This window comes from Euleptes europaea, chromosome 15 (genome assembly GCF_029931775.1).
Source record: "Euleptes europaea isolate rEulEur1 chromosome 15, rEulEur1.hap1, whole genome shotgun sequence".
NCBI classification, from domain to species: domain Eukaryota; kingdom Metazoa; phylum Chordata; class Lepidosauria; order Squamata; family Sphaerodactylidae; genus Euleptes; species Euleptes europaea.
Window position 1 is genome coordinate 9,192,418 of NC_079326.1, and position 20,203 is coordinate 9,212,620.

At 45.9% G+C, this 20,203-nt stretch overlaps 1 protein-coding gene across 1 annotated transcript in view; it reads left to right on the forward strand.

Moving 5' to 3' along the window:
- The window catches only part of EPB41L5 (erythrocyte membrane protein band 4.1 like 5), a 92,430-nt gene that overhangs the window by 24,782 nt on the left and 47,445 nt on the right, over window positions 1–20,203 (forward strand). Inside the window, exons 3-6 of the mRNA XM_056861511.1 lie at window positions 14,331–14,373; window positions 15,813–15,891; window positions 17,654–17,698; window positions 18,734–18,786. Coding sequence (XP_056717489.1) covers window positions 14,331–14,373; window positions 15,813–15,891; window positions 17,654–17,698; window positions 18,734–18,786 — 220 coding nt within the window. The remainder of the gene's footprint in view (window positions 1–14,330; window positions 14,374–15,812; window positions 15,892–17,653; window positions 17,699–18,733; window positions 18,787–20,203) is intronic.

The following is a 20,203-nucleotide window of genomic DNA, read 5'->3' on the forward strand; positions in this document are numbered from 1 at the left end:
TGCTCTTGGTGGCTGGGAGGGAGGGTCTTGGCCGGCTCCGGGGCAACCCAGCCCCGCTGCGCTTGGTGGCTGGGAGGGAGGGACGGAGGGAGGGTCTTGGCCGGCTCCCAGGGCAACCCAGCCCTGTTGCTCTTGGTGGCTGGGAGGGAGGGTCTTGGCCCGCTCCCGGGGCAACCCAGCCCCGTTGCTCTTGGTGGCTGGGAGGGAGGGACGGAGGGAGGGTCTTGTCCGGCTCCCAGGGCATCCCAGCCCCGCTGCGCTTGGCAGCGCAGAGGGAGGGTCTTGCCAGGCTCCCGGGGCAACCCAGCCCCGTTGCTCTTGGTGGCTGGGGCCATTTATTCATGGAAGGTTTTGCATTGGATTTGTCACTGTATAGATGCACATTTTCCCCATCTGAATTCTCAAAACTCTGCGTGGCGGCTTATTGTTGAGTTTTGAGAATATGGATGGGGAAAAAGTGCATCTAAAGAGTGGCAAATCCAATGCAAAACCTTCCATGAATAAATGGCTGGGAGGGAGGGACGGAGGGAGGGTCTTGTCCGGCTCCCAGGGCATCCCAGCCCTGCTGCGCTTGGCAGCGCAGAGGGAGGGTCATGGCCGGCTCCCGGGGCAACCCAGCCCCGTTGCTCTTGGTGGCTGGGAGGGAGGGTCCTGGCCGGCTCCCGGGGCAACCCAGCCCCGCTGCTCTTGGTGGCTGGGAGGGAGGGAGGGAGGGAGGGAGGACTTAGCCGGCTCCCAGGGCCTCCCGGCCCCGCTGCGCTTGGGAGCGCAGAGGGAGGGTCTTGGCCGGTTCCCGGGGCAACCCAGCCCCGTTGCTCGTGGTGGCTGGGAGGGAGGGAGGGTCTTGGCCGGCTCCCAGGGCATCCTGGCCCCGCTGCGCTCGGCAGCGCAGAGGGAGGGTCTTGTCCAGCTCTTGGGGCAACCCAGCCCCGCTGCTCTTGGTGGCTGGGAGGGAGGGACGGAGGGAGGGACGGAGGGTCTTAGCCGGCTCCCAGGGCCTCCCGGCCCTGCTGCGCTCGGCAGCGCAGAGGGAGGGTCTTAGCCAGCTCCCGGGGCGGCCCGGCCCCGCTGCTCTCAGTGGGAGGGAGGGTCTTGGCCATCTCCCGGGGCAGCCCGGCCCCGCTGCACTCGGCAGCGCAGAGGGAGGGTCTTGGCCGGCTCCTGGGGCGACCCGGCCCCGCTGCTCTCAGTGGGAGGGAGGGACGGAGGGAAAGTCTTGGCCGGCTCCCGGGGCAGCCTGGCCCCGCTGCGCTCAGCGGCTCACAAAGGCCTCCCGCCCCCAGCTGGCTGGCAGAGTCTTGGCCGGCTCCCGGGGTGGCCCGGCCCCATTGCCGCTGCGCTGGGCGGCTGGGGGGGGGGCCTCCCGCCCCCCAGCTGGCTGGCGGCTTCCTAGCCGGCTCCTGGGCGTGCCAGCTCTGCGTGGGCTGCCACGGCCGGACCTCTCGGCAGCTTTGCCCTTCTCCCTGGGGGCCGGATTCCCCCACATTCGCTCCATAAGACGCACAGAGATTTCCCCTCACTTTTGAGGAGGAAAAAAGTGCGTCTTATGGAGCGAAAAATACGGTACATATTTGCATTTTTCAGTTAGTTGCTATAGATTATGAACTTTTGCTGCCATTTGGAATCTCTACTAGGGGTGTATACCATTTGGATTTGGGTTTATTGTACTCAAAAAATTTTGAAGAAGCCAAATACCCATACTGGTAAATGGGTTTGTGTGGGGGTTGGCTATCCAAAAATCTTCGGCTCCATTAAAGTCTATGGGGGATTGGGGAGGGGGGCTCTGGGGGCGCTATTTTTCAAGATAGACGTACCAAATTTGCAGCATAGCTGCAAGTGGCTCTCTTTAGAAGAACCGCTACATTTGGTAAAGTTTGGATCAGGGAGTCCAATTTTATGGGCCCCCAAAGGGCCCATAAAACCCCATCTAGCCAATGGAGTTTTCAATTGTTTCTACAGCTCTGAAGGGCCACCTGTCAGTAGCGATGGAGGAACGCCCCTCCATCTCTTTCTCTTGCGCCACCTCTGGCCTCTCCTCCTGTTTCCCCTCAGAAGGCCTGCTGAGCTCTGGAGGAACCAAAAAAGAAGATGGTGCATGCAGCCCTTCCTTTAGCTCCTCCAGCATCCTCTTAATCCCTGGGGTGAGTTCCAGAGCCACAACACTCTTGTCCCCAAAGCTCACCCCAAAAGACAGCTCAGGCAGCTCCTCCTCCTGCTGCTGGGAAGTCTCAACAACAGCTGGAGAAGAGGCAGCCTGATCAGCAGACCCCTGCCTGGTGCCAGCCCATGCAGTCACTTGTGCAGGTGGCACTGCTCCAGCAGCTGCCTCAATGCAGAGTTCCATGCGGGGCTTCTTCATTGCACCACTCCAGCCAGAGGTCAGGGTGGTGGGAGGTGGCTGAGGAACAGGTCTCCGCACAGGTAGGGGGAAAGCCACCGCCTTCCCACCTACCCCTCTAGTATTCTCCTTTGCCTTTTCCCCAGGGTCCCGCTGCGTTCTCTTCCTGTCACTCATTGTTACCCCTGGCCAAACTCTGGCTAAGTAACACAGGGAAACTAATTGCCTAACTACCTGTCCTGCACTGCAACCTAACAGACCCTGAAAGCTTTTTAAGAACCCTTTGCCAAGAAAACTAAGGTTTTGTTTTGTAAAAAATTCATCTAACCTTGCTTTAAAGTGGGGTTTTCCCTTTTTGTTTGTTAAAAGAACAACTACCTAGTGACTTCCTATTCTAGAACATGTCTAAGGTTAACCTGCAACTATCCTGAAGATGGAATGTCAAAACTTTTTAGTGAAAATAACTGCACTAAAATTTGTCCTGTCTCCTCTACTGCAAGCTCCCCAATTCCAGATAAAGGAATTGAGAAGAGCTCCTCTGCAAAGTCAAGCTACGGGAACTGATGAACTGGTTCTCTAAGACCGCCTGGCTTCAATTGTTATGAAGCTCAGAGCCGACACTGAAAAGGTATACTGTATGCAAATTAACTATTTGGCAAACAAAATGCATTGCAGCCATTGGCCAAATAGGAATGTTCCAGCAAGCTGTCCTATTTGTCCATTCAAGATGCCTCTTCCCCTCCCTCCTGTTGCTTTAGAAACCAGACAAAGGGCAAGAAAAGGGCAACAGGCGATTGCTCTGGAAGGAGCAATCTAGCAAAGGGGGGGCACCTTAGCAAGCCCAGCAGAGCACCAGCAAAGGTAAGTTTAAAGGTGGTTTTTTTTATTTAAAGCCTAATTGCCACCCTTCAGATGAGCTTTAAATTTTAAAAAATAATTCCCCCCCCCATGCCCTTATATGGGCCGTGGGAAAGCGGAAGAGCCCCCCTCCCTAAACTGAAAATCCAGATAGCTGTTTTTCCCCAGCTTCCCCCCACCCCACCCCCGGTTTGGCATATCCAAATGCACACCTAATCTCTACAGACTGGACTGGCAGATGTGAATATTCTCCCTGTCCCCTAAGTTAGAGGTGATTTTTAAGAATAGATCTGTTTCTTTGTTTCTCTGTAGAAACAAGTGGTAATATCAGTCCTGTAATTGGGATTCGTTCTACTCTTTATGCGATTACTCACCCACTTAAGAAGCAGGTTCACAGTTTAGTGGTGCTGTTAGCTCTTTAGATCTGTTGCTTCATTTCGATGCCCAATTCTCACTCAGAGTGAGAGGGCATCTTGGAACGGACGGGTGATTCCTCTTTCCAGTGCTAGGGCAGGCAGGAAGTAATTATTTTTTCCCCTTCCTGTTCCTGGCCGGAATTGCCCTCTGGCTCCAGTTTTTCCTCCTGCCTCGCTAAGAGTAGGCAGCATCGCAGATCACTCTGCACCAGAAGGTACACACCTACCTTAAAGGACTACAACACACCGCCAACTTTCAGATTCTCTCTCCAGCCCTGATCTGAGAGAGAGGGAGAGAGTACAATGGCGGTGGTGGAGCTTGAAGCTGACGGGTACCTCAATCAGGAGGCCACGTGGCTGGGCTCCTTTTGGTGGCGCAGCTATCGGAGTGGCCTCGCCCCCCCCCCGACTGGGCTCCCACGAAGGCTGTAGAGCCAGGCACCAGCAAATCGGGGAAGAAGAAGAAGGATGACCAGGTTCCCGCTTGAGCGGTAGAGCCCAGTACCGGCACCAACAAGTCAGGGAAGAAGAAGAGGGGCAACCGGGCTTCTGCAGCAGCGATGAAGACCAGCGGAGGCAAGACGAGGACAACCAAAGGCGCCAGCTCCAGCAAGCCCGACACCAAGAAGCCCTGCCGCGACGACGACGAAGCCCCGGGAGAGGTCCGATTGGTCTGCAGCAGCAACAAGGACCCCCCGGGAAGTCTGGCTCACTCTGGAGTCCGGAAACCTCCAGGAAGCAGCTGGAGCCTCCAGAGCCACCCTGGACTCCTGCGACCAGCCAGGAGCAACTGGAGCAGCCCACGCAGCAGACTGCTGAGCCTAGAGGGCCCGAGGAAACAGGGCCAACGGGGGCTGAGGGAGGGCAGCTCCAGCGCCCCGAGGTCTTGCTCGCTCTCATGAAAAGGGCCTTAAGGGAGGAGTTCCCGTTCCTGCAGGACCCTAGAGTAGGTCCCACACACGGAAGGTCACCCCTGCCCCAGCGGGACTCTTCCCCTGAAGCTCACAGCTGCCCCAGGGAAAGCAGGAGCAAAAGCCCCAGAGATCCCTCATGCCCATGGCCCACCAGGGCAGCAAAGAAGCCATGGCCTCAGCACGGATCCAGCTACAGGGAAGCCTCTCCAGCCTCCTCTAGATCCTCAGAGAATGACGAAAGGAAGTAGGGGAAATTATCCTCTGAAGAGGAGGACTTTCATGCCACACCAAAGTAGCAGCCCAGGCTCTTTCCAGGAGAGGAGTACCAGAACCTCCTGGCCAAGGCCATTATGGCTCTCGACCTCACTGAGTGTAGAGCCAGGGGAGGGGGCCAAGGACAATTCCAGACCCAAAGGGCCCCAGGAGTTCTTCCCCAGGACCCAGTCCTCAAATAAGGTGACCCCATTCCCGGAGTATTTCTAGATGCTGGCCAAGCTAAGGCAGTTCCCACACAGCATTAGGAGAATGTATTCCTTTGCTCCACATGCCATGGAGATGCTGAGGACACCCCCCCCCCAGTGGACACACCGATAGCCGCGCTCCAGTCCTCAGGCCTGCTCGCAGAGGACAGCATGGGCTCCCTCAAGGACCCACGGGACAGATGAGCAGACATGGCCTCCAGAAAGGCTCATGAGATCCTTACAACTTCTATCCAGGCATTGGCCACCGCCTTGCTCATCACCAGGGCAGCAGTCGTCTGGTCTAGGAAGCTGGCCACCCTCATTCCCCCTGACCATCGCAAGGCCATGGAGGGCATCAACATGATCCAGAAAGCTGTGGCCTTACTGGCAGACACCACCCTGGACTGCATGTCCCTAAGCGCCAAGGCGGCGGCGGCCAACACGGTCGCCAGGAGAGCACTCTGGCTGAGGGCTTGGCCAGTAGATTTCTCTTCCAAAGCCATGCTCCTGGCCTACCCATGCCGGGGGGGGCGCCTCTTTGGAGACAAGCTGGATGACATCCTGGTCGAGATGAGGGACAAGAAGAAGGCCATGCCCTGAAGCCTCAAAAGGGACAGCAGGGGGAGCTCATCGACCTCCTACCCCTCCTTTTGTTTCCACCACTCCCAGATGCCCGCCGGCAGCTGTGGCCCACCAGAAGGGGCACTCCTAGAGAAGGCAATAGATTTACCAGCAACTCCTAGATCCAAGGTCACGACAAGTCCGGTCGCTTCTCCAAGCAGAAGAGACAGTGACGCTGGGTCAGTGCCAGTGTGGGGGAAGATTACAGTTCTTCAGGCAACAATGGGAACTGGCTGACCCCGACCTCTGGGTACAACAGATAATTCAGTCAGGCTACCAGAACAAGTTCCGCCAAAAATCACCCCCCCCCCCAGACTGCCTCATTCCCTCCCAGCGACCCAGCAACCAAGAAAAGCATGCAAGGACTACCTCTGCCATCCTGCACCTGCTGAGGATACAAGTTATTGAGCCGGTCCCACAGGAAAAGAGATCCTCCGGGATTTATTCTATCTTTTTCACCATTTCCAAAAGGAACAGGGACTGGCATGCGATCCTGGATTTGAAGTACGTCAACCACTTCATTCGCGCCAAACACTTTCACATGGAGACTTTGTTCCTTAGTGGAAGATTTCTGCCCAGGAGATTTCATGACGTCCATAGATCTGACAGAGGCATACCTGCACATCCACATCCATGCCAGGCACCACTAGTATCTCCGATTTGCCTACGATGGGCAAGGCCCTGCCCTTCAGTCTGTCACCAGCTCCTGGAGTGTTCTCCAAGGTGCTGGTGACACTAGTGGCCCTCCTCAGGAAGGAGGGCATATACGTCTACCTGTACCTGGACGACATCCTAGTCAGCACCCCCATGGAACGCACGGCCATCAAGCACACCAAGAGAGTGATCCAGGTATAATAATAATAATTTATTAGGTCTATGACCGCAGTCTTGGACCAAGGAAAGAGGAAGGGAGGGGAACACAAAAAAAGGTTAGGAAACATAAAACGTAGTAAACATAGTAAACATAAGACAATATTAAATTAACAGTGCTAAAAACCAGGCGTCAGGTATTAGAGACCCATGGGTACCTGATCAACTAGGACAAGAGCAACATAGCCCCATCCTAGCACCTCCAACACCTGGGAGTGATCATAGATACCAAGGCCAGCGTGCTTTTCCTACACAGTGACAAGGCCACAAAGATCTCCCTGTTGGCCCAGCCAACTTGATCAAGTCAAGATCAGCGGGACTGTCGGCCTTGGCACATCTATAGGGTCACATGATCACCTGCATCGATTTGGTGCCCTGGGCTCGTCTACATGCTTGTTCCCTCCAGTGGTTCCCCATGCCCCACCAACAACACATCCTACAGAAGAGAAAAACTCGGCTTACACTACCGACATCCACCAAGCTCAGCCTCCAATGGTGGACTCGCCCCTCCAATCTCTGGAAGGGCTGGCTGTACTAGCATGCCCACACCGTCCAGATTTTCACCGACGCAAGTCTGGAGTGCTGGGGAGCCACACTCAATCAACAACTAGCCCAAGGCTCCTGGACGCAGCAGGAGAGAACCCTGCACATCAACCGCCTGGAACTCTGGGCCATCTACAATGCTCTTACAGCATTCCAGTCAGTGGTCCAGGGCACACACATGCTAGTTTGGACAGACAAAGTCTCAGCCAAGGCCCATCTCAACAAACGGGGGATCGAAGACTTCTTCACTCCACCATCCTGAACTGTTAATGTGTGAAATCCAAAGCTAATCTGCATGGCTATTGTTGACTGTAGTCTTTGTTAGTCTGGAGGTTTTCAGGACAGGAAGCCAAGCCAACCTTCAGGATACAATGGTTCCATATTAACATACCACACACTCATTAGCACATTATCTTGATACTTACAGGACAATGATTAGCACATTACCTTTGATACTTTTTTGCAGGACAATGATTCAGCTCAACCCAACCCCTTTCTGACTATATATTACTCTTCCTACACACTTGACACTGAGGGACACTGTCCTTCAGTGTTACTCCTCTGAAGATGCCTGCCACAGCTGCTGGCGACACGTCAGGAAAGAAAATACCAAGACCACGGTTACACAGCCCGGATAACCTACAAGAACCAAGGTGGACTCACTGTTCGTCTCCCAGACTGCACCCAACAAGGGCAAGAAGCTCTCCAAGACAGCCATCAGTAGGACCCTTCGCAAGTGCATTGAGGAGGCGTACAAGGTCAGCAACTGACCGGTCCCGCCAGGCATCACAGCACACTCCATTCACAGCATGGCATCAGTCAAGGAGATCTTCAAAGCAGCTACGTGGTCATCCATCTCCTCCTTCATCCGACACTACCACCTGAACACGTACTCCACAGAGGATGCAGCGTTTGGCTGCAGAGTGCTCCAGCACGCAGTAGAGAAAGACGATTCCCACCCTTGGATGCCATAGCTCTTGGACATCCCGGCCGTTTCAAGATGCCTTCTGACTCATAGTGAGAATGGGACCTTGGTTACTTATCGAGAAGGTTCCTTCTACTCTGAGGTCACGAGGGCATCTTGCCCCACCCTGGGGTGAAAGCTGGAGCACGTTTCAGGATGACGATCTGGCGACGACAAGCAGGAGTGAGCAGGACTCCTCCTGGCAGTAATTGGGGTCACATGTTACTCACTGTTGTCTGACATACCTAACCCCTTAGGTTTTTGGTTGGTATTCACACAATACTTAATCTGTGTCTTGCATATGTTATATTGAGTTATTCAAATGTTATATTGAGCGTATTCAAGGTTCAGTGGTTATAACGATACTACATACAGTTCAGTTATTCTTGCCATCACCGTGGTTGCATGATTTTTTATTCTCTACGGCGACCCTTGTTCCCTCAGCTTCCTGTTGTTACATAAGAGAAGCCCTAGCTCGGGAAGTTTCAAACTGGAGCTAGAGGGCGATTCTGGCCAGGAACAGGAAGGGGAAAAATTAACTACTTCCTGCCTGCCCTAGCACCGGAAAGAGGAATAACTCTTCTGTTGCAAGATGCCCTTGTGACCTCAGAGTAGAAGGAACCTTCATGGTAAGTAACCAAGGTCCTAGTTTCATCTGTAGAGCATAATGCTTTTAACCAACAGACTAGTTCATTAGCATTGACCTTTTCTTGTAAAGTGAGATCTCGCCACAGTTATCCATGTGCTGGTTGATTCCAGGTTAGATTACTGTCATGCATTCTACATAGAGCTGCCTTTGAAGATGGTTTGTAAACTTCACCAATTGGATCCAAATGCATCAGTGGCTACTAGTCAGTCAGTCAAGTTTATTGTGCATGGCCATAGGCCTTTACAATCAACACAATATTACAACAACTTAAATATATATATATATAACCATTAAAAGTCGTAAGATTAAAATGTACCAATTTGGCTCCTTTCCTCATTTGATGGCTTTCTTTGTCCTGGTTTTCCTGGCCGCCAGGCCATAAAGTGCCATTTTCTGGGAAACTAAAGGGTCAGTATCGGAAAGCAAGAAAATTAGTTTATCAGCATTAAATAAAAAGTGGAAAGAATATTTGCCAGGAACTTATTCCGAGGCTTGATGTAGAGAGAAGGCAGGCCAGGAGGTAATGGAGTAGATCTTCCATGAGCTGCCACATAGATACGTTGAGCCCATGGGGTTTTTTTTAAACGACCGGCTCAGTGGGCATAGTTTGAAATCGCAGTGATGTGAGAGCTGCTCTATAAGTTGTTATATCTACCAGATAAGAAGATCTGAGATGATCTTTTTTATCATTTTATACCACAGGGCTGATTTTGTTTGGGCAATTACCGGTAGATGGCTATCAATTAGAGCATCTTCCTTGTAAATCCATTCCCGTAGGTCTAAATTATTTCCTGTGGGCTGGAGCATGTCATCTGGGATGGTAAAGTGGGAAGTAATAATTTCAAACAAATCTGAACGCTCCGTAACCTTGTTTTGCAATAACTGAAAACTACGTTTACTGAGTAAGTTGATATTATTTAAGTTATACTTTTTCAGTGTCTTTAAGATGATGAACTCAGCTCGGGCTTTAATCAAAGGAATACGAAGTTCTGCCCTCATCAAGGTTGCAGGTGTTCTTTTGGCAATGCCAAAATGCAGCGTAGGAACATATTTTTAGTAGTTTCCAGGTTGAATAAGATTTGTTCTTTCCACCGCCAAACTTTTACACAATACATTAGGTGAGGGATGACTTTGCTGGTGTAAAGTTTAAGTGCCGGATCTATAAGAAATCCTCCCCGGTATAATAAAATCTCATGATAGCTTCTATAGTCTTTAAGGCTGAGGACTTAGTGATTGAGAGGTGGGCATTCCAATTCAAGGTTTTGCTAAAGGTTATGCCCAAGTATTTAAAGGTTTTACAATGCTCAATTCAGATGCCTTGTATACACCAGGGAAACTGTCTTGATCTTTTTCTAAAAACCATTACTTTAGTTTTTGCATAGTTAATTGAAAGTTTTTCTTCTTTGCAGTACCCCCCCCCCCCAGGCTGTTAAGAAGCCTTTTCAGGCCAACTCTAGTTAGAGATATTAAAACCATATAGTCTGCATACAGCAGTATTGATAATTTTTGTTGGCCAACAGACGGGGTGACAAAAGTTGGATCCATTAGCTTCGGCACTGTGTCATTTATATACAGATTGAAGAGAAGGGGTGCTAAAACACACCCCTGTTTTACTCCCTTTCCTGTTGAGATTTCATTTGTTAGTGAGCCCAAGGTGCCCACTCTAATTTTTGCATATGTGTCCGAATGAAGCTCTCTTAGGAGAAGCAGTAGTCTTTTGTCTATGTTAGTTTTTGTTAGTTTCTCCCATAATCGATCTCTATCGATGGAATTTGTTGATTTAGCAAAGGCCACATGTAGTACTCCTGTTGGTAGTGAAGCTACTAGCAGATACTGATTGCAGGCAAGTATACCATTGCCTGTACTTAACAAATGGCACTGGTTGCCTAGTGCTGGTTTTTAACCTTTAAATCCTAAAGGAAATATGTTTGGTACCTAAAAAACCTCCTGCTCCTGTATGTGCTTGCCTAAGTCTTGAGAGAGCCTTCTGAGGCTCTTCTCCATGTGCTTCTGCCCTAAGAAATGAGGTGGGTGGCTACTAAGGAGCAGGACCATTTCTGTTACAGTGCCTTGTTTATGGAATGCCTAATAATAAGAATTGTGTGCCGTCAAGTTGCAGCTTACTCATGGCAACCCCAGGAACTTGGGATTTTGAAGGCAAGAAATGATCAGAGGTGGTTTGCCATTGCCTGCCTCCATGTCATGACCCTGGAATTCCTTGGAGGTCTCCCATCCAAATACTTGCCAGGGTCAAGCCTGCTTAGCTTCTGATGTCTGACAAGATCAGGCTAGCCTGGGCTATCCAGGTTGCTTACACTTGGTGCCAGAATGGGTAACCTTTATCCCCAGGACTTTGTGTATTGTTGACTAATAAACAATTTTGCAAGGTGATTCTGAGATTCTATTGGATCAGCTTCTTAACAATGAACAACTTGCTTTTAAAGATTTTAAAGTTTACTGTCTTTACTGATCCCTGGTAATGGGTTCCATTGCTAGTCTGTAGCTTTTAGTTTGTTTTTGATTTTTTAAAGGCAAGTATTATCACAGTGTTGCTGGAAGTTAGCAGCCCTAGTCAGCATTGTAGTGATGCTGTGATCGTCTGCAGACCATATGTGATGCCCAGTGTGCCTTGTCTTTCATTCTTGTTTACGATCAGACATATCGCTGGACATGATAAAGAGATACCTGGAGACAATTAAATGACCACTGTGATACAGTAGGAAGGTTGGTGTTATTCAGCTTTGGTAACTACATTGATAGAGGTTGCTATACGCTGATAGTATTGCATCAATGTTCCTTTATGTATAGAATTTTTTCTCCTTTCCAATTCAGTAATGCACATTATTCATCTGTTTTTCTGTGCAAACAAAGCTATGATATTAAAACTGCTGTTTTGTTTAATATGCTTTTGTGATTGAAATTCTTGATAAAATATGATTTTTATACCACCTGTCTCCCTGTTTTGTTGCACTTTTTTTGGGAGGAAAATAATCTTAAAACTTATCACCTTCTCGATGTGTATCCTTACTTTTATGCAGTAACAAAATGTAGCCCCTCTAAGTGCTGGACTAGATGGAGAACTGGTTTGGTTCAGCAGAAGGTTCTTGTGTTCTTAATGACATCATGATGTGATGTAGCTGAAATCAGGCCAACTGTAGTGTGTAATTATGTGTATACAGTGTATAAAAATTTGCCCAGAGGTATTGCATTACTTCATGTGCCTCTTTGTACCTATCCGTCCTTTTGGAAGTGAGCAGTAGGTAGATGTTAATGTAATACCACCCAGACCTAGATAGCCCAGGCTAACCTGATCTCGTCAGATCTCAGAAGCTAAGCATGGTCATGGATGGGAGACTTCCAAGAAATACCAGGGTTGTGAGGCGGAGGCCGCAATGGCAAATCCACCTCTGAATATCTCTTGCCTTGAAACCCCCCCAGGGGTCACCGTAAGTCAGCTGTGACGGGAAAAAAAAGAGAGAGATGTAATGTCAACTTACATTAACTTGAGGTCTGACAATTCCCACTACGATCAAATGTCTGCCAGCGTACTACACTATGGAATGGGGAGTGCAATGAATCCCATTGGAGAGCTGAAGGTAGTCTTGCCATGCAATTATAAAGGGGGTAGGAGGCCATGGGTGTCAGCTCTGCATTACAAGCTTTAAAGCATAATTCTGACAACGTACATTTTCTGTGTATGAGTAAAAGCCAAGTACATGAAATGAAAATGATTAATATGAGCATACATGTGCTCAGGCATTGACCTTGGCTTCAGGAGCCAGAGTCATTTTTCAGCCTTCAGGGTTTTGTATTTTAATGACCATGTTTCCAAATTATTTGCAACCACAAAATCTAGTCTTAACCTCTTAACAGTTTTTTAAAATATGTGTGTGTGTGTATATATATACACACTGTGTGGATCATGAAAAGCTATGGCTGGTTTTAAAGGAAATGGGTATGCCACTACATCTGATCGTTTTGATGCGCAACCTGTACTCTGGACAAGAGGCCACAGTTAGTACAGAATATGGAGAAACGGAATGGTTTCCAATTGGCAAAGGTGTCAGACGATGTATTTTATCTCCCTATCTCTTCAATCTATATGCAGAACATATAATTAGGAAAGCTGGATTAGATTTAGATGAAGGTGGAGTGAAAATTGGAGGGAGGAACATTAATAATTTGAAATATGCTGATGACACTACATTATTGGCAGAAAATAGTGAAGATTTGAATCGAGTACTGCTGAAAGTTAAAAGAGAAAGTGCCAAAGCAGGACTACAGCTGAACATCAAGAAAACAAAAGTAATGACTACCGGAGAATTACACAACTTTAACGTTGACAATGAGGAAATGGAAATTGTTCAAGACTTTTTATTCCTTGGCTCCTCCATCAACCAAAAGGGAGACTGCAGCCAAGAAATCAGAACGTGATTGAGAATGGGAAGGGCAGCCATGAATGAGCTAGAAAATATTTTGAAGTGTAAGGATGTGTCACTGGCCACCAAGACTAGATTAATTCATGCCGTCGTATTCCCTATTATTGTGTATGGGTGTGAAAGCTGGACAGTGAAGAAAGCTGATAGGAAGAAAATAGATTCCTTTGAAATGTGGTGTTGGAGGAGAGTGTTACGGATTTCGTGGACTGCCAAAAAAACAAATCAGTGGGTTATAGATCAAATCAAGCCTGGACTGACCCTAGAAGCCAAAATGACTAAACTGAGGCTATCGTATTTTGGTCACATCATGAGAAAACAAGAGTCACTGGGAAAGACAGTCATGCTAGGAAAAGTTGAGGGCAGCAGGAAAAGAGGAAGACCCAACAAGAGATGGATTGACTTAATAAAGAAAGCCACAGCCTTCAATTTGCAAGATCTGAGCAAGGCTGTCAAAGATAGGACATTTTGGAGGACTTTCATTCATAGGGTCGCCATGAGTCGGAAGCAACTTGACGGCACTTAACACACACACATATGAGTGTGTATATATATATATGTGTGTGTGTGTGTGTATGTATATGTATGCAGCTGAAATCAGCTACGTGTGTGTGTGTGTGTGTATGTATATATGTGTGTGTGTGTAGCTGAAATCAGGCCAACTGTAATGTGTAATTATGCCTTTTGTATACAGTGTATAAAAATTGGCTTAGAGGTATTGGAATTACTTCATGTGCCTCTTTGTACCTATCCGTCCTTTTGGAAGTGAGCAGTAGGTAGGTGTTAATGTAATACCACCCAGACCTAGATAGCCCAGGCTAACCTGACCTCGTCAGATCTCAGAAGCTAAGCATGGTCATGGATGGGAGACTTCCAAGAAATACCAGGGTTGTGACGCGGAGGCAGCAATGGCAAATCCACCTCTGAACATCTCTTGTCTTGAACCCCCCCCCCCAGGGGTCACCGTAAGTCAGCTGTGACAAAGGCAAAAAAAAGAGAGAGAGAGAGAGAGAGAGAGATGTAATGTGGTTCTGTAATTCTAAGTGTAGGGTGTGTTTTTAATTTTGGCATGTTTTTAATGTATGTGTAGATTTGAAGGCTTTGGGATAATATGGTTTACACTGTGAATGCTTTAAGTGGAAAAGATTTTTGTTCATTCCCTTTTTTGTAGTTTTCTTAATAACTAACTTTAACCGTTTTCTGTTATAAAACACTTTGTTTAAAACATTGTTTTTATTCTGTGGATTCTCCTTCTTTCAGCATTGGTTGGACAATACCAAGAGTATTAAAAAACAAGTTAAAAGTAAGTGCCCCTGCCTTTGTTTTCTTGCGTACCTTCTTCTTTTCACCTAAATGTGTTCCTATTTTAAAAGTATTTATATCTCCAGAATCTACTTTGGCAGTGTTCAAAGAAGAATGTTGTAATGCCAGAAACTTGGCAGCTGACTAGTGGTGACATGATTCCTTTTGACATGTGTTACATAATTGCTTTCTGCATTAACACACTGAAGGCTGATTAATTCTGGAGGAAAAGATTTGTTTGAGGCACAACCACAAAAGGTTCTGAAGCACCCTTCAAATTGCCATATATTTTATCTTCCTGTGGCCATTTGACTAAAGAGAATATTGAGAGGATTGCATTCTATAACACTCTTTGCATCACCAGCCTTTTTCAGAATTCTCTTGGCTTTCATTGTTGGGATTAACACATCTGACAAAGGATCTGTCCTAGTAATAAAATGCAAAATGAGGCAGAAATTAGAAGATCCGGCATAACAAATGTCTCACTGGGAGTTGAGACTGAGCATAAGTACCATCATGGCCTCCCTGTGGACAGTGTCTGCCATTGGAGGAGAATGAGGTGGGAAGTCTACCAAAACAGGATGTTGCTCTGAGCCCTGATTTTCCTGAAGGAGGAAGGCAGTGATAAGTGTGAATGAAGCTGTGTCCTGCTTGAATGAGTATTCCACTTGTTTATGCATTGTCATAAGTATTACTTCCACTTTCCCAAAGTGGTGGCACGTTATTAGCCAAATTGTAAAATTTGGTTTGGGGACACGTAGATTTGATTTAAGAATGGGGTCATAGATTTCAGTGGATGGAGAAAGTTTGTGTTGGGAACAGGCTCCCTCGCTTAGCCAGTTATGCTTATTACAATAATACCTCAGGAGAAGACCTGGCTCTCAAACTTGACCTGGATTTGTATAATTTGAAAGAACCATTCATCTGTCCTTAGTTGAGTTTTCTTGGGTAGGAGCTAAAAAAAATGCTTGACTCCCTTAAGTAACCTTGTCTCCAGATTTGACTCGGAATTCAATAGTTTGTGCTGATACAAGATACTCGTAGCAGATACTTCTAAGATTATGAAGGTTCAGGAACAATTTCCTAGGATTTGACTGGGTGCACAGCCAAGATAAATTGATTTTTTCATTCTTGGATAGTGTCTTGCGATATTCGGATTAACCTGGAGTTATCTGTTCTTGCACAGACAAATCAACTTAATGTGGTGTGACTCTTGAGTTGGCTTCTTAATTTATAAAAATATTTTTGTCTGCAGCAAGTTCTGCAGCGGAGGAAAGCCTCTGCAGTGGCTGGAGACAAGCAAAAGGGAAACAATGTCGTAGGATCCAAGACATTTTTTTTTAGGTCAATTGTTGTAAAGCTGTGAGTTTAACTACTAATGAAAGAATCTGCAGAATGATTTCTTTGCTGTCCATAACCTAAATACATTCTCTTTTGTAGTTGGTCCACCATACTGTCTCCACCTTCGTGTAAAGTTTTATTCCTCTGAGCCAAACAACTTGCGTGAAGAACTCACAAGGTACATAGAGTGCATATCTTTCCACGTAATGACACAGAAAGGAGACCAAAAAATCTGCTATAAACTCTGGCAGATAGCAGAATAATAAATTGGCATAATAATAAATAACTATTATTCATTGTATTCTGTTCTTGTGATTTTATTACATTGTGTTGCAGTGTATTGTGTGGTTTGGATCAGCCAGCATAGCATTACCAAGGATGGAAGGATTTCTCCTCTTGATGCGGCTTTATCACCTCTGTCTTCCCACTGTAGCCTGAAATGCCCCTCGTGATACTCTTAGGGGATAGAAGACCCTCAGGAACAGCATTTTTTGCTGCTGTGGGGAAGAATTTTCTCTCCATGTGCTGAAATCTTTCCATTCATGGAAAAGTTGCACCGGTTCCAAGCTTGTGTCTAGTATTAGTTTGTATACTTTGTATTATTCTGCTTTGTGTGCTGCCTTGAAAAGGTCTGTGGAGAAATAGCATATAAAGCTTCCAATTTATTCAGGGATTGCAAAACTTGTGTTAATAATGCTGTATCTAACAAGCTTTTCAGTGTGTCACCACTATCAGTGTTTCATTTATAAATAAACAAAACTCCTCCACTCTATGGTTAGAACTTGGTCTCCCAAACCTAACATCTATTATATATCAATCTGTCATTAAATTTTGGTACTCCCTCTTTGAGCCATCAACACCTGATGTGTTTCAGTTGTTAATCTCAGATATCTCTGTGTCTACCTGGACTAGAAGGTTAGACAAAAGATTTTCCCTGCCAATAGAGCGATTGAAAGCTGCAAGGAATAGTATTCGGAAAGCAAGCTGTAAACAATTACAAAACAAGATCTTAAATGAGGATTGGTCTAGTGTTTAAGGATGCAAATTGTAAATGTTCACTTCTTCCAGATACTCTTTAACAGAACTTTTTTCTTGCCAGACAATTTCTGCTGGTTAGAAATCCATAAATTTAGACAAGCTTTATTATTGGCAAAGTGTAATGCCTTAGTTTTAGCTGAAATGCAAGGGAGATAACAATAAAATTATTGCAGAAGAACACAAATGCCCATTTTGTCCAGATCAAATAAACTCCCTAGCCCACATTGTTTTAGCATGTTTAGCATGTCAAGAAAAGCATTACATTCTCCCCTTTTTTTTCAAAGCGTGAAATGTTAGATGAATAGCCAGTGACTGTTAAATCTAGGGAAAGGAGAAATAAACAAAACTTCCAGTCATCATGTACTGTCCTTAAAGACAAAAACGGCCAGGTAGCACACCAGGGAGTGTGTTACAGAGCAAGATGATCTGTAAATGGTCACTTCCCCCAAGTGTCCCATTCTAGCAGGCCAGTGAACGTTGTTTTCTGGGTTTTCAATAACATTATGATTCTTTGGTATGAGAGTTCTGGTCTGGAACCGGTAATGCTCTCACACTGTTCATCAGCTTCTAACTTTGCATTATATTAATAATCATCAGTTCATGAAACCATTTTTGAGGAAATTTGGCAGATTTGGTGTTATTGCTTTCTGACTGTTTCGGAAATCTATCCTTTTTAAAATGTATCATGGGCTCTTAAGACAAGCTACAAGATGAATTTCATCCTCTTGTTATGGAATGCGTTGTTCCTTATTTCCATGCCCGAAAGTGAGAGACCGAAGTGCAGCAGCTGATTGTTCTAGATAGCTCAGGTTAATATTTTAAAGTTCATATTCAAAACTGCTGCCTAGCTTTACGGCTGGTCATGTGAACTGATGGCTTTGTTCTTTTCCTTTCTGTAACAGGTATTTATTTGTCCTTCAGCTAAGACAAGACATTCTGAATGGCAAGTAAGTACTGCTGATGATTCTGCTTAGTGTATGGCTTGTTTCCATCAAAAGTGTGCTGCAAATACTATAACATAGATAGGACAATTATTGATCACCAAAAGACTAAAGTTATTCATAACTACTCATTCAGCTTTGTGGAAGTGAGCATTTTTAATAGTTGGTGAATAAATAAATATGTGTGGTTTGCTCAGACAGTGAAACATAAGAGCAATCATAGACATAGATATTTCCTTCTGTTCCTTTTGAAACCTCACAGACTACTCAAAAATGGATACTGAAAGTTGTGGGACCCTCAGGGACAAAAAGCCATGCATCCCATGGTGCCTTCGTGAGGAAGGGAGAACAGATCTCAGGGTTTCTTTTCCACTAGTGGTGCTTCCTTTGATGCAAGAGCAGGGTGGTGACTGTCTTGCCGAGCTCCTTTTCACCAGTGCAGTTCTCTGTCCTGCCAGGCCCTGTGGCTTTTTATCTGTATAGGTCCTATGACTCTGGTTGTCAGCTTTTAAGAGAGTCCAGTTTCTGGGAGAAGAGAGATGGGGCAAAGATCCATGTCAGCCAGCACCTTTCATAAATGCTTTGGATCCAACTGCGGTATTCATGTCCCACAGTGATGCGTCTTGGTTTGCTGAATGCTGTTATAATGTATTTTCATTATCCAGTTCAGAGAATATTCAGCTTTCTACAGGGCTAAAGGGAAGCAATTTGGGCAGGGATGTATTATTTTTGTCTAGTACTTGTTTTGTATTAACTATGTATTAACTTGTTTCTTCAGCACAGACTGCATTTTCAGTTGGTTCTCATTAGTCATGTGCTTGAGTAAGATACCTGTAAAACTTTTCCTTGGCTCAGTAAGCATATGGCAGTTTGTACAGTCTTGAAAATCCTATCACTCTAGACTATATAGAATGGTGCTTTTTTAGACACACTTAGGAATCATCTGGCAATATCACTAACATTTATCACTACCACTGCCAAATCCTTAACAAAATCCTTTTATTTTCTAAATTGCCTTGTTTTTTTCTTCTCCTGTTACAGGTTGGAATGTCCATTTGAAACAGCTGTACAGTTGGCAGGTTACATGTTACAGGGTGAGTGGGTTGAAGGGAATTATGTGGGTGTACTGCTGGAGGCCTATATAGACAGCAGTTGGGGGGCACCATATGGACAGTTTCACAGTCATTGTGCGTACCTCTGATGGGATGTTGCAGTTGGCCATCGATTCCCATCACATGATCGTGGCATGAGCAAGAAGTGGGGGGGGATGGCTTAATGGAGGGACTTTTGAAAAAAGAATTCTTTAACACGTGAAACATCTCTTTATTTCTATTGGTCCATGTTGCAATTTTACTGTGCCAAGGATGAAGGCTCCTTCTCTAGAGATGAGGTCAGGTACTCAATATGTTATCCAGTTATCCACAGTATGTTATCCAGCTATAAGTACAACTGTTACTCTGAAACTGACAAATACTGTATCAAGAGATGGTGCAAGCGAAGTTGGAATTAATAAACACCAAAGAGAAAGTTAGCTTGAAAGGAGCACTTCTTGTTTTCTGGTGATGTCTTTGTGGCAACGCTGTACCCCCACCCCCCAGCCTCTTTAATAAAGCTGCAAAAACTGATTACAGATTTTAAATCCTAAATTTGAGATAATGTACAGACTATAGATTTGTGCTTGCACAAGCAGCTTTTTCTACCTATTTTTGTTGGCAGTTTCTTTAACAACACATTGCATGTGCTGCTACACTTAGCAGTATTTACTTTATGTAAAAGAGCGGCATGTGCTGAGGTGATCATCATTCAGATTCCTGGGGAAACAGATAGGTAATCTGTCACCTAAGAAAGCAAAGTTGTTACTAGGCAAGTGTGTCTAAGGAGGCCATTATAGAAACCAACCAACTTCCAGGAGTTTTTGGAGTGGTAATTCAGTTGACTTCTAGAAAAGCTAAACTCATGTGAAATGCTAGGATCAGCCATTATTATCAAGATTCTCACAATCAGGTGGCCAGTGACTACTTGCTTGGGAGCTAGATTTCACTTAATATGTTAATAGTGGGTACAAAGATTAAAAGGTCTCACAGCTGTTAAAATAAGAGAAGGATTGTTGTTTTGCCAAGAGATGTTCATTTACCTTGAAATCCACATGTTCACAGGGCATGTTTACAGAGCAAAGATAAGATTTGTGACTTTGCACATATGGCAAGATGGATGCAGGATGGATATAGATAACTTCATTGTTATCTATATATTTTACCTCTACCTGCAAAGCTTAATTCAATGGTTGCTATTTGGCACAGATAAAAGAAGTACATTATTAGTGGCTAAATTTCTGAGGGCAGTAATTAAATGTAAAAAGGGTTAATTTGGGGGATTATATTAGTGTGATGCTGCTTGTGGCCTTTTGGCTGTTTAAGCAATAGCATTTAAGTAAGATAACTTAATTGTATCTTTGCTGTCTTTGCTGTCACAGGCTGTACACATCTGCCAATCTATAGTAAAGCTGTAAGA